At 43.7% G+C, this 14,143-nt stretch overlaps 1 protein-coding gene across 1 annotated transcript; it reads left to right on the top strand.

Moving 5' to 3' along the window:
* The first annotated feature begins 1,617 nt into the window (after positions 1-1,617).
* Positions 1,618-12,169, top strand: LOC307077180 (uncharacterized protein). Its single transcript, XM_079738505.1, has 7 exons — positions 1,618-1,783; positions 1,857-2,201; positions 2,891-3,003; positions 3,148-3,304; positions 4,360-4,794; positions 11,264-11,360; positions 11,635-12,169. The coding sequence occupies exons 1-7, from the start codon at positions 1,699-1,701 to the stop codon at positions 11,753-11,755; spliced, it is 1,353 nt and encodes a 450-aa protein (XP_079594631.1). The 5' UTR covers positions 1,618-1,698; the 3' UTR covers positions 11,756-12,169.
* Positions 12,170-14,143: the final 1,974 nt, after the last annotated feature.

The raw sequence follows: 14,143 nt of genomic DNA, 5'->3' as shown, positions 1-14,143 counted from the left end.
TACATACTAGTCATGGTTGACTACGCAACCTGCTACCCGGAGGCAGTTCCTCTCCGCGCTGCCACAGCCAAGGCAGTGGCAAAGGAATTTATGCTTTTATTTAGCAGGGTGGGGATAGTAAGGGAGGTTCTGACAGACCAAGGCACCTGTTTTATGTCCAAAGTAATAAAAGACCTACTCAGCATGTTGCAGGTCCGCCACCTCCGGACATCCGTCTACCACCTCCAGACCGACCAGGCCTTGTGGAGAGGTTCAATCAGACCTTAAAGACCATGTTGAAAAAAGTGATGGAAGTGGACAGAAAAAACTGGGACCAGCTACTTCCACACGTATTATTCGCTATCCAGGAAGTACCCCAGGCTTCCACTGGCTTCTCTCCCTTCGAGTTACTCTACGGCAGACGACCGAGAGGGCTACTCGACATCGCCAGGGATGCCTGAGAGAATCAACCCTCCCCACACCGCACTGTCATTGAACATGTGGAGCAGGTGCGAGGCCGGATGGCACAGATCTTGCCCCTGGTCCGGGAACACCTCGGACGAGCCCAACAAGCCTTGTCCCGGGTGTACAACCGGGAAGCCCAAATGCGCACCTTCAACCCGGGCGACCAGGTCCTCGTCCCGACCTCGGAGTGCAAGTTCCTGGCTAAATGGCAGGGGCCATATGAAATCATCGACCGGGTCGGCGACGTCAATTATCGGGTCCGACAACCAGGAAGACGCAAGTCCGTCCAGTTGTACCACATCAACCTGCTAAAACGATGGCAACCACTGACTGCCCCCTGGGATTCAGCCCTCCTGACACTGTCCCCTCGTCTACACATTCCCGAGGTTCCAGTGGGGGAGTTGCTGAGCCCGAGCCAAACCCAGGACATGCGGGAGATGGTGATCCAGCATCTCGATGTCTTCTCCGAGCGACCCGGGAGGACTACCATCACCAGCCACGACATCCGGACGGAACCGGGAGTCAGAGTCCGCCTTAGCCCCTACAGGGTCCCGGAGGCACGCCGCGCCGCCATCAGGGCAGAGATCGCCAGCATGCTGCAGATGGGGGTCATCTAGGAGTCCCACAGCGCTTGGTCCAGCCCAGTGGTTCTGGTACCCAAGCCAGACGGGACTTACAGGTTCTGCAACGACTTCCGCAAACTGAATGAAGTGTCAGCATTTGACACGTACCCCATGCCCCGTGTGGATGAATTGATAAAGCGACTGGGTCCGGGGAATCCCAGCCGCCGACGACCGGGGATGCCACAATAGATTATTTCATGGATGTGCACTGTGTGTGTACAATTCTTAAATTCAAGTTGAATCCACAAGTCTGAAGATCAGATAGGGTGCGTGTGTGTGTGTGTGTGTGTGTGTGTGTGTGTGTGTGTGTGTGTGTGTGTGCACTCACATGGAATCTGTGTTAGAATCAATGACACAAGTTGGTCAGCTCTCTTCACATTTGTGATCTGTGACTTGTTCCACTTTGTCTGCTAGACCGCTAGACCACACGGGAGTCTGCGTCGCTCACGGTGCGTCTCGCTGTTGCTTCCTGTGATCAAGAGTGTGTTTGTGTGTTGGCTTTGTCTCGCTCACATCCTCTGTTTTTCACTCATTCTTTTCTATGCTTCAATCCTGTTACACAGTCTAGAGCAAGGTGTGTGTGACTGTGTTGTTGTAGTTTTAAGTGAGTGGAGTGGAGTCCACCTAATAAATGATGTGTTTTGAGAATTTAAACATGCCTGTGGATATGTCAAGAGCTATATTCTCCCTTCTGCTATTTGGCACAGCTCTGCAAGGTAATACCAGTTCATTTGTGCATTATATGTATGAGTTATACTCTTCTCATGGGCTTTGCGCTGTGTCTGACAGGGCTCGAGGCTGTGAAGGTGATCCACTTTGCAGAAGCAGAAGCAGCTGTGGGCCAGAACATCAGCCTACCATGCATCTTCAATGATACAATAGATACACAAATCGTCCAAATCGAATGGCGCAAGAAGCCGAGCTCAAAGCTGGTTGTGTACCATGTGGATGTTGGACCCAACTATTACAGGCATGATGTTAAGTTTCAAACTAAAATGGGCGATGATGATAAACTCAAGGGCTCGTATCTGCAGCTTTTCAACATGCAGGTGAATGACAGGGGGACATATGTCTGTGATCTCACAGCATATCCACACGGCTCCATTAGCAGAGAAACACGGCTCGAAATTAAAGGTAAGAAATATATTGTAAATAAAGATTATATTATATCATACCCATACATATATTATACACATGAAATGTAAATAGTCTAAATGTATTGGTTTTTCTTTTGAACTATGTATTTTGAGTAGGATGGGCGTCCAATAGGGACGGGGGAAGAAGTCCCCCTGACTCCCCCACCCAAATTCACGGTTCAGTTCATATCACCATAGCATCGTTTTGGAGAGACGTTTTTGATGAAGCAGGGGATAGCAAGTGCCTATAATATATATATATATTTTTTTTATATATATTTTTTTCTTTAATATATATATATATATATATATATATATATACATATACCATATCATAGAGTTCTCCCCAAACAATGCTATAACATTGAAATTGAGCTGTACCGACAAAGACATTTAATTTCTGAAACGGTCTAATTGGTGAAATACACTTGTTTTATTCGAATAATGCTTAAAAAAAGCTAAACTGCAATATCATGTAATCACCCTCAGGTCGAAGTTGTTGGCTTTCAGGTCAACTCTTGGTCAGAGTCTGACTCGCTTCAATGAGTGGTGGCACTGTGATGATTTAAGGTCTTGTTCTGTGTGTGATATAATGACTGTGATGCACGCCAAGGTTTTGAGCTGTAGAAGAAAGCAATGTAAACAATGTTTAGACGATTGACTCAGTTTGCCCTTAATTCCATTTAGACGCGGAAGTGACATGTGATAAGGACAGCACTCTGGAAGTGTATGTTTGGGATAATTTCACCATTCAATGTGAAGTACGTCTGTATCCTCAGGCACTCTACAAGTGGTTTAAAGTAAGTCCACAAAAAAATCTCAATAGGTTCCATTTCATCCACCGTTGTTCATTTAATGAGAAGGAAATGGGAGGCAATTGTAAATGTCAGTGGTTGTAATTAACCCAAAGTTTAATGAAGATTCATGCCCTGACTTTGGCCCAGAATGAAACTGTGGTGTCAGAGAAAAGCTCCCTGGAGGTTATGTTGATGGACAAGTCTCAAGCAGGAGTTTATACACTGATGGTCTTCAATGGAAACGAGACACTGCAAAGGAGTTTTAACATTACAGTACTCAAACCGACCGAGAGCCCAAGCACAAGTAGGTGATGTTACTGATTGGGATTTCATTGGATGGTCATGGTACTAAATCCATGGGAACTTTTTTTTTGTGCGATTCAATTCACCAGATTAAATCTGATAGTATATATTTCATTGGTATCTCATCTGCGAGATGTATAAAATATTACAAATACTGTTGGCCAACAACTCTACATACAAACCAATAAAAATAAAGTGAATCTCTGCCTTAAATGTAGTTACTGTTGTTAAGACTGAGTAAAGATGAAGCATTCACATCTTCAACTGTTTCTCTTTCTGTATCTTCATTGAAAATACAGAAAGAGAAACAGGGCAGCTGTATCTGAGTAACCTTGAACCCATTTTACACTATCAAAAACCGCAGTGTGAGCTACACACACATAAGATACCCAAACACTTCACAACATCATCAAAGGGAATATGATTGTGACCGCAATCGGCTGGACGAATTCAAGAAAGCTGGCACAAATAGCCCTTTTTATTTATTTAATGTAATATAGTTGGTGATTCATTTAGTAAAGCTCCATACAAACCTTATTTTATGGAAGTTATATTTCATTAATATTTTGTTTCATGTGATATTTCTTATATTTGACATATAATTAACAATCTGACTCTGATACTAAAAGGGCTGATTATGGTCCCAAGTTCGCGCAACGCAGTCGTGAACCTGTTATGGTGCTGCGTCTTTTTTAAGGGCTGATTATGGTCCCAAGTTCCCGCAACGCAATGACCATGCTGACGCTTCGACGCAGTCGTGAGCGTTTATGGTTCTGCGTCGGGTTTTATTGAGCGGACCAATCACAGCCCTTGCTGCTGTGTTGCCTCGACGGAGGGTTACGACTTTTGGGAGGCGCACGTCTCGCCCTTACGGTAGACGCAAGGAGGGTCCGCAAGGAGGGTCCGCAAGGACGCAAAGGGTCCGTAACCCCTTTGCGTTGCATGAACGTGGGACCATAATCAGCCTACTGACATCTACCAACCATACCCTTTTAGCATGGCATATTGGTTATTTTGAATTACACCAATAACCATGTAAACACATCTCCTTTTCAGAGTTGACTACTATTCTTTCCCAGAATACAAATCATTCAAGTACCGGCGTGTACGTGACCACCACCGGGCCTGTTGAGGCGAACTCCACATTAGAAACCCGCCAAGAAGTCTCCAGCTCAGTCCTTAGTACTCAAGCCACGACGGAAAACACTTACACCACCGCAGAGTCCCGCAACGAATTCTTTACCGTGCGGCCGATCAGCAGTTCCTCAGCGACGACGTTGGGTTTAGAAACCCACCGGGGGTCCACTGAAAGGACGGGCAATGTCACGGAGGAGCGCGTCCCAGAGGATGTGGATCACCAACACACGGCCTCATCCACCACCGTAGAGTTTGAGACCGACACCCCGGACGGCCTGACGAGGACAACCGCGAACCTCTCCTCTTCCCGCCTGACAACCGAAGACCAGATGGTGGTTATCGTGAAGACGTCAGGTACTGCCCCCCATTTCGCAGCCCGCTCTGTGGGCCGTGTGCTGGTGTTGACCCAGCAGACGGAGCAGGGGGGTTGGGTTCGGTACTTGGTTTGAAGGCCCTTCCATCCTGAGGTGTATTCTTAATCTAACTGACAAAACTAACCTGAAACAAAACAAAGCCGTCTCCAACTGGCACCATCAAACGCCAACTCCAGGGCCGGTGTCCTGTGCACGTTTGTGGTTGTTGGCCAAGCGCTAAAGTCGGGTGTTGTTGTTTGCTGGGGCAGTGTGCATGTACCTAAGCTACTGAGAAACGAAAATGAAAGGTGGACATAACGATTGATTGATTGATTGATTGATTGATTGATTGATTGATTGATTGATTGATTGATTGATTGATTGATTGATTGATTGAAAACTTTATGGAACAACAATTAACAGAAGTGTTCAAACGGATTAAAAAACACAATAAAGCCCAAAGGGTTTTTTCCTTTCCCGGTTTGGTCCTTTTAGTGGAGCACATTAATGAAAAATCGTTCACTTTGTGGTACAAGCGCCAAATTTGGTACACAAGTGCTTTTGGACCTACTATCTCATAAAAGTACGTTGCCCACTTGAACAAACAAAGTGGCCACCATTTTTCAAGATGGCCGCCATTCGAAGTGGTTTGAAACAGCGTTTGAACTATATTTTGATTGAATAGTCCTATTCTGATGGTTTATACATTGAAATATGTGTTTTTGCACATGAGAAATACAACTCTGCATTTAGAAAATCAAAATTATTGAATATTATGATGATACAATGCGAATTAAATGAAAAAAACACTCACAAACAAAGACATTAGTTTCACTTAAAGCTTTTGGACCTGTAAGCTACTTGTAGGGGAGGCCACGTAGAGGCTGTCTTTGTCTCCCCCATTTTTTTTTTTTTTTTTTGTATAGGCTATTTTTTTATTTTTTTATTTATTTTTTTAATTTTTAGATAACGGTATAAAAACACAGAAAAGGTGTCAAAGCATAGGCTGCATGTTTTACGATCCAGAACTTGAATCAACATAACTTAAAAAATAATAATACAAATATCCAACTCAAACATTCAACTTAAACTTGGTTGTTCTATTTTCTTAGCCCTCACATGCACAGGCACACAACTGTGTGCACTTCAGGCCGAAGCGATAGCATTTGCATTGTCCTTGGCATTCAGTCTTGCAGCCACATTTTGTCAACTGCTCACAAGTCTGAGCAATGGGTGGAAGGGTTGTCCAGAGAACTTGCCAGATCTGACCATCTTTTTGCCAGCCCCAGTTGGCAGGACTTTCAGTTTGCATTTTGCACACTGTTGCTTGGCCCCATATGCAGGCAGCTTGGAAAGCAGACCGTTTCACATGCTGAACGAGGGATGCGCTTGTTGGTGGAATGGCATCATAAGACCTTTGCTTCCGAGCAAACAAGTCCAGTCTTGCCTCATCAACCTTGCATGTAGTACTTTGCTTGTCATACATGGTGATGACAAACTTCTCAAGGATGTTGAGGTCTGCATCTTCTATGATAGGTGGGTATTGGCTGAGCTTTTTGAAGACAGGACTAACTTCAGGGCAAACCTCCCATGCTTGCCATGCACTTTTCTTGCTTTTACCACGGAAAGCTGACACAACATCGCAGCCAGTGAAGGCATGGAAGAACAGCATGCCACTGGATTTCTCTGGGCCAAGATTCACCACCATATCATGAATTGGCAACCACCTAATGGACTGACCCTGGCCAAATTCTATCCAGATCTTTTCCAAGCCTGCATCCTGAAGAGTCGCAAAATCATTGACTGCCACCACAAGAATATCTGTGTCGCATGCCTTAATCAACACAGACTTTATCTGTTGATTGGCTGCATGAAGAGCATGTGTGAAGATTCTGGAGTCAGCTTCTTCGTGGTTGCAAGGACTTAAACCTTCAAGGCTGATGGGTTTGTTTGAAAGAGCCTGCTCTCCTTTGGTCACAACTACGACATTGTCGGGACACAAGGTCACTATCTTCTCTGCTAGGTACCCAAAGAGTTCAGTCTTGTTTTCATTGTCTCGCAAGAAGCTTTTCCAGTTGGGCGGTAGTTTGGTTTTGTCGGTCACTCTACGTCGACCTCCCTTACCTCTGTTTGACCTTGTTTCAGCCTTCAGGCTTGAAGTCCAGTAGACATCAAAAATTATGTCTGTTCGCTCATACTTTGATGAGTATGCCTGGATCTTTGGAACTACATCTTGGACAGCATATTCCTCAAAGGTCTTTGATGTCTTTGGAGACAATGAATACACAAGAGAGGAACCATCAATGATAATAGCACCACATTCTGGTTGTTTGTCAGGAGGAGAAATGGTAGCTTCCAAAATGTTTGCAAGCTGAGACTTCTGGCCGTAGTAGAGTTTCCCTGTGTCGCTCAGTGCTGCAGGGAAAGACTGATTCTCATGCTTAAAGAACTCAAGCAGGTCACACTCTCGTGATTGGCAGGATATAAAGAGCTGTGAGAACAGGCGACAGTCATCTTTGAGTACCTGCTTCTTCATGTCACTGCAAGCTGAAGCTGCTTCTTGGCGAAAGAAGTCAACTTTGTTCTTTTTAATCGGCCTATAGAAGGAAGTCTCATCACCCAGACCATTGAAAAAATCTCTGAAGGCAACTTGACCTTTCTCAAAGTGAGTTCTTACAAGCTCAGCAGCACTGGGATGTGCAATGTTTTTTGTGTCCAATGTGAGCAGATCTTTGGACTCTTCCTGAAAAGGATTACCCAGATCCTTCATCACAGCAAACAACCTCTGGACCTTGTCAGTGAAGGACTTCTGAGACTGACGAGTCTGCTCATGATGCCTGATATCTTCAGTTGCTTCATTGACCTCAGATGCCAACTCATACTGGCTGACTAACTGGCTAACTTCTGGTCCAGACACCATCCACCGCCTCAGTGCAGATGGATCCTCAGTAACTCCAATGGCACCACCATCACCTTTAACAACTGCATTAGCCTGCTCGTGAGCTTGGTCAATGGCTATGCCTGAGAACTCCCTGTGAGTCTTGTGGACCACAAACTTTCCCAGCTGAAATTCATTGAAAATCTGAGGGTGAGTTTGCTCCAAAGAAACCATGTCTCTGAGGTGAATGGGGAGCCATCGAGCATAGTTCACATTGTTGTTTGCAAAGAAGAAGGGGATTAGAGCAGACAGTGCTTGACAATACAAGTTGAAGTTAGCCTCTCTGAAAGACCTGACCAGCGAGAAAATCACCAATTCCATTGACAACACAAGCTCCCAGAATTGAAACTGAGGACTCTCCTTCCTGCACTTCTCACACCAGTCATTGAAATTCAGCGCTCCATCATTCTGTTCTGCACAATGGTACTCATATGCTTCCTTTCGGAGCATGTACAGACAGCATGCTGTAACTTGGTGCATGTGGCGTGTTCTTGTGACACTTGAGGCAGAAAGAAAGGAGTCAGCTGTTCCTGAAGAGGCCACCCCAGCCTCCACAAGAGCACCTGTCCACCCACTACTCTGAAGCAGGGTCCCAAGTGATCTGAATGCAGCCATCTCTATGTGGAGACCGCCAAACATTACAACAAATTTGTCCTCACCATACAGGTCAGGCCAGTGCCACTGGACTTGTTTGGCAATAGAATAAATAGGCTGGTCTACAGTTATCACAGGGACCTGACCAGGGTTGAGGTGTGCAATAGCATCCCTGACTTTGTTCATGGTATGCCTCACTGTGGCAATAGAATGGGCCTCATCGCGAAGAAGGGGGAAGAGTGAGGTAATGCTCACATCAAATGCAAGACCTCGCTTCTTCTCTGCATGGTGAGCTGACCAAGTGATGTTAACATCATCATCTACATCTTGTGTTAGGCTAACCTTCTGCAGCCATTCATATTCATTTGTCAGGAGGAGAGTTGGCAGAGATGCATATGTGACATTGCCCTTTGGAGGAGATGGCTTCTTTTTTGTGAAGAAAGCAGGGTGGACATTTGTATAGGAATCAGGAAGTTCCGGGACTTTCTTTACACTGCTGTTCTTAATAAGAATTGGTTCTCGAACTTCGCCTTGATTTTCTGATGATGTATGTTGGAAGATGGAGATGCTGGTTCCATGAAATGATGAAGTTGCAGTTGTAGATGAAGGATTGTGATCGATGTTATCCATTGCACTTGTGCAGAAGAGGCCTTTTCTTAGTTTGGGGGGACAAACCAGACCTTCTTCAATGTATCTGTTTACAACTGCATCTCCCAACTGAGCTGATATGTCAAGTACTCGATTATATGGAATACTAAGACCATGGTCATGCAGCATTTCCACAAGGTGTCTCTTTCTGGTCTTAGCATAAATAGACATCCCTATATAGACCGGAAATGGGGTTTCCCTGTCTCTGGAATGCCTTTGTGTGGCAGCACCTTCTTTGCACTTGGCAAAGCAGTTGTATTGAAGGAGCTGAGCCATTGCCAGATCATTTGTAGTCGCTCCAAATTTCAGCTGAGATTTTATATCTGCCCCATGTTCAATCATACAGACAAACTGAAGTAGAGCTGGAGGAAAGGAATCGTGCACTGAACTCTCATAGAGATTGCCCTCAAACTTAGACTTGTGATTCACCATGTGCCTGCGCAATATCTGGGCAGCTTTGGCGAGAATAATGGTATCAGCATCGGATGACGCTTCTGACAAGACTGGACCAACATCTTTTTCAAATGCCAGAAGTATATCTCGCCCTTTCTTGTAGGCTACAAGTCCAGGTATCTCTGCCAAAAGCCTTTCTTTCAGTCGGGTCGCATTCACATCAGGTAGGTCTGTCCCAAACTGCTTAAGTCTCTCCCTGTAAAGACTAACCAATTCAGCAAGTCGGAACACAGAAGGCCCATCACTGTTTGTTTTTTTTGCCTCAATGACATAGGTCAGCAGTTCAGAGAACACCAAATGAAAGGCTTCCTTTTCTTGAGACGACTGGATTCTTTCTTGTTTTTCCGCTTTAATGTGTGCCCTCTCTCTGTGATACAGGTCCGTTAAGCAAGACCAGTGGTATTTAAGTTCTAGGGCCACCACATCTCCGCCACTCAATAATGCCAGAAGCTTTCCGTCATTAAGGTTACGAGCACATTCATTGAGCCTCTCATTCAGCTGCATGGTCATGGCTTGTCGCATCTCTGATGTTGGTTCCATCTTTTCGCATAAGAAACACTGCTGTACTTCAGTGCTAGCCCTTCGAATTTTTTGATGTCCTTCACCAGGATCATTTTGAGTTTCAGCTGTATCACCAAAATTGACCGCTGCGACAATTTTGGTGATACATTGCACCGTTTCGCCTCAATGTATCCTCAATGCCACCTCCATCATCCAATCTGGATGTGTCTAACCTGATGGGCAACAGGTTGATTGTCTGAAATAGAGGTATGTTTTTGGCTATCATGGAATAGCCGTCAGAACTACACTCATAACGGGTAGGGGGAGACTTCAACGCTGCTTTTGTATCTGTCTGACAGAGGCAACACTTGCTCCAGTCAGTTTTAGTAGCACAACTCAATGGATTATCGGCAGACATCTTATACAGTTGAAGGTTGAGGGATTATCCTTTTTTTTTTTTATTCTTTTATCCTTCTTGTGTGTGGTGAGCGACAGTCAAAAGTTTGGACACATTTTCACAAATGATTCACACAAAAAACACATCCCTCAGAATTCTGCTGATTTTCACTTAAGATCATTGCAGAAAACTGAAGAAAAAACGCGAAAACGCTACTTTTTAGTCATTTAATAGCCATTATCTTGAAAATTGGTGGCCATATTGGAATTCAATTGACACCATCGACTTATTCCAGTCATAATACATTCATTTTGATGCTTGGATCATTAACATTCTTCTGTTAATTCAAGTTCTACCTCGAAAACCTTTTTTTGGCGTTTGACGAGGCGGCCATCTTGAAAACTGGCGGCCCTCTTGGATTTTCAGCTGGGCAACGTACTTTTATTAGAAGGTATGTCCTGGACATCATTTGTACCAAATTTGGTGCTTGTACCATGAAGTGAACGATTCGGCTCAAAAATGGACTTAAGCAGCCCCACTATTTAGATGGAAAGGGACTACAACGTTGAGGGAAAAAAGGGTAAAAAAATAAAATAAACAAGGGATAAGTTCCCAGACAGACAAGCAGACACACAGACAGTACAATATACAGAGAGTACAATACAGAGAGTACTTCAATAGGAATAATACAATAATACAAAAATAAATACAATAATTCAATAATACAATAGCCTATACTGACGACAGCTGAAGCAATTGAAGGAAACCTGGGGGCTGCTGAGTGAATCACAGGAGACATCTAGTCATCTAGTCATCTAGTCATCTAGTCATCTATTCCAGGGCAATAAGGCGACAATCAGCCATGGGTTAGGGGCAGTTCCCATGACACTTATGAACGGTCCTGTTAGATGTTGATTATGTTTTCCGCTTTGTTCAAAGGCTCTACGTCTAGATATGGGTGGCTCGCCATCGTTCTGTGTCTGTTCGCGTTTGTCGTGTTCACAGTTCTCTACAGGAGACACATCGTCCAAAAGAGGTGAGATGCTTCTTTCGAACGACCTTGCGTGCATAGAATAAATGCTGTGTATTTTACGCTTGATTCAATGCCTCACCGACCAGACAGTGTTATTGTTACCTCCTCACGTATTTTTTTTTGTTGTTTTTTAGTTTTTGTTTGATGATTCCCATTTTACAGTATCTACATATCAAACAAGCGTGATAATGCGAGTAGGAACGGCAAACAACAAGCAGACTAGCCCTTTCGGTTTTCCATGACCGTCAACATGAATGTATTTCGCCTCTGTATCCAGGCTGAATCGTCCACCTCCGTTCAAACCCCCGCCTCCTCCATTGAAGTTCACCTCACTCAAGCCACAGCAGATTCCAATGAACAGCAGCTGCACTTGGGAGGGACAGCTTGGGGAACGGTGATGACTTCATGTTTCCGTGCTCCCTCATGTAAAGCGATAGTTGGTCTGTTACATAGAAATGTGAACATATTATACCCAGACTCATTCCACCCATAGTTTGTTTCGCAAGAGCAACATTGTGTGTGCGTGTGCGTGTGTGTGTGTGTGAGTGTGTGTGTGTGTGTGTGTGTGTGTGTGTGTGTGTGTGTGTGTGTGTGTGTGTGTGTGTGTGTGTGTGTGTGTGTGTGTGTGTGTGTGCGTGTGTGTGTGTGTGTGTGCAGCGGTCGAGTTGTAAAAAAAAGCCAGGGGGGATGGTGGATTTTAACTTTTAGGGACAGATCATTTGTGCTGATAACAGCGCATATGGTGGGAGACCAACGGTGTGATAATTATTATTAGTAGTAGTAGTGTTATTATTATATTATTATATATTTTTTGGGATAAAATAAGAGCGATGAATACTTTCATCGCTCTTATTTTATCCCCAAAAAAGCAGCTCATCGGACGCATCACACGATTCGAGGCATGCATCACTTTTAAGGATTTTAAAAACTGATTCTTATTTTTTTTTTCAAAAATGCATTCGGCAGAGAAGGGAGACTAGCGTTGCTCACAGGTGTCTGAGATGCAGAGACAGCTTCACGCTACCAGTGTCTGTCTCGTACGGTGTGGTATGAGAGCTCGTGAAGGCACTATTGCGCAAGCACGCAGGCGCGCAGCAAGCGTGCCTGCGTGCTTGTGCAATAGCATACTGCCCGAGAATGCAGTGTCGCTGTCAAATCTGTCCCTGGGAAAAGTAATGTTGCGCCGAATTGAAAAAGGAAACCACTATAATGAAATAGCGGTAATATTTCCACATTAATTGATAAAATAACAGGGGATGGGAAGGGGGGATGGCTGTTTCAGAAGGGGGATGAGTGTGTGTGTGGTGACACAGAAGGAGTGCTGTGTGTGTGTGTGTGTGTGTGTGTGTTCCTGTGTGTTTGTGTGTGTGTGTGTGTGTGTGTGTGTGTTTGTGCGTGTGTGTGTGCGTGTTTGTGTGTGTGTGCCAATGTTTGTGTGTACATAGGGCATGCACATGACCAAGGGCGTAGGAACCGGGGGGGACGGAGGGGACGTGTCCCCTCCAATATTGGAGACAGGCGCATTTGTCCCACCTAAAAATTATACCGGGGGGAGAAAAATATTTTATTTAATTTTGAAAGCGCAACACAGCGTCTTGTCACCGCTTCTTATTCTAAAAAACTGGATGCAATCAAAGAATTGATTTGATATTTATCAGTTCATTACTGCCATTCAAAATGTGTTTTCCTTTAAATTTACAAATGTATCTTTTTAGTAGAATAAAATATATTTTTGAATTTTTTCAGTGTAGTTAATTTATGACATATTTCTGTTCAAACCATTAAAGGATCTGTCAGGTTTGCGATATGTGTCCCCCCCAATGTTAAAGTCATTCCTACGCCCCTGCACATAAAATGAGTGAAAGGTTAAAGCTGATTAGGTGCGCTGTTTAGTTCCCACGGCGTTGTGTGCTTTAACATAGTGTGTTTCAGTGTCGTGTTTCACCTTATATAGATGTGTTGTGCTCCATGTCATATCTTCTTTCCATCTGTTTAATATGATCAAACAACATCCGTGCACAGGTGTACAGACTTCTCTCTTTCTTGCTAAGAACCTCAACTTCCTGCTTTGTCTTTTTCCATTTCGATTTTGCAGTGACTGCATGCCTGCAACAAGGATATCTAGATGAGAAATTATTGTAAATGGTCCACGTCGATAGACCACCTGCACCACATGAAGCACAAACTACTTGTGTAGGCTGACCAGTTAGGTGTTAGATGTAATAAATGAATGTACAGGAAATATTATTTTTTGCTATGCTTTTAGATACCGAATATTGATTATTTTTTATCTTATCAAATTATATATATGAATAAACATGTAATTATACACATTTGTATCATCTTAATGTATGTAAAGATCCATATATTATGCATATGTATATATAAATAAAAAATGCTTTTATATTATCATCATTATTAATATGATAGTTTGATATTATTATCAGATATCATTATTATCAGATATCAGTTATGTGCTTATTTCTGAATGTTTTCTGAAACAATATAGCACTTGATGTAAAGTGTCAATCTTTAATAAAATGATATGCAATCTAGTATGTGTCAAAGTCCTTGTGCGTGTGTGTGTGTGTGTGTGTGTCTGCGTGCTTGTGTCTGTGTGTGTGTATGTGTGTGTGTCTGTGCGTGTGTGTGTGTGTGTGTCTGTCTGCGTGCTTGTGTCTGTGTGTGTATGTGTGTGTGTGTCTGTGTGTGTGTGTGTGTGTGTGTGTGTATGTGGCTGTTGGGGGGGTGATGCAACTATAAATAGAGTAGAAATATCTTAAATA

Source organism: Pollachius pollachius, assembly GCF_949987615.1.
Source record: "Pollachius pollachius genome assembly, chromosome: 6".
NCBI classification, from domain to species: domain Eukaryota; kingdom Metazoa; phylum Chordata; class Actinopteri; order Gadiformes; family Gadidae; genus Pollachius; species Pollachius pollachius.
This window is presented reverse-complemented; position numbering and strand designations above follow the sequence as displayed.

Coding starts and splice junctions, on each gene's coding strand:
- LOC307077180 (XM_079738505.1), top strand. CDS start 1,699: ATGATGTGTTTTGAGAATTTAAACATGCCTGTGGATATGTCAAGAGCT. Junction 1,784..1,856: donor ATTTGGCACAGCTCTGCAAG/GTAATACCAGTT, acceptor TGTGTCTGACAG/GGCTCGAGGCTGTGAAGGTG. Junction 11,361..11,634: donor AGACACATCGTCCAAAAGAG/GTGAGATGCTTC, acceptor CTCTGTATCCAG/GCTGAATCGTCCACCTCCGT.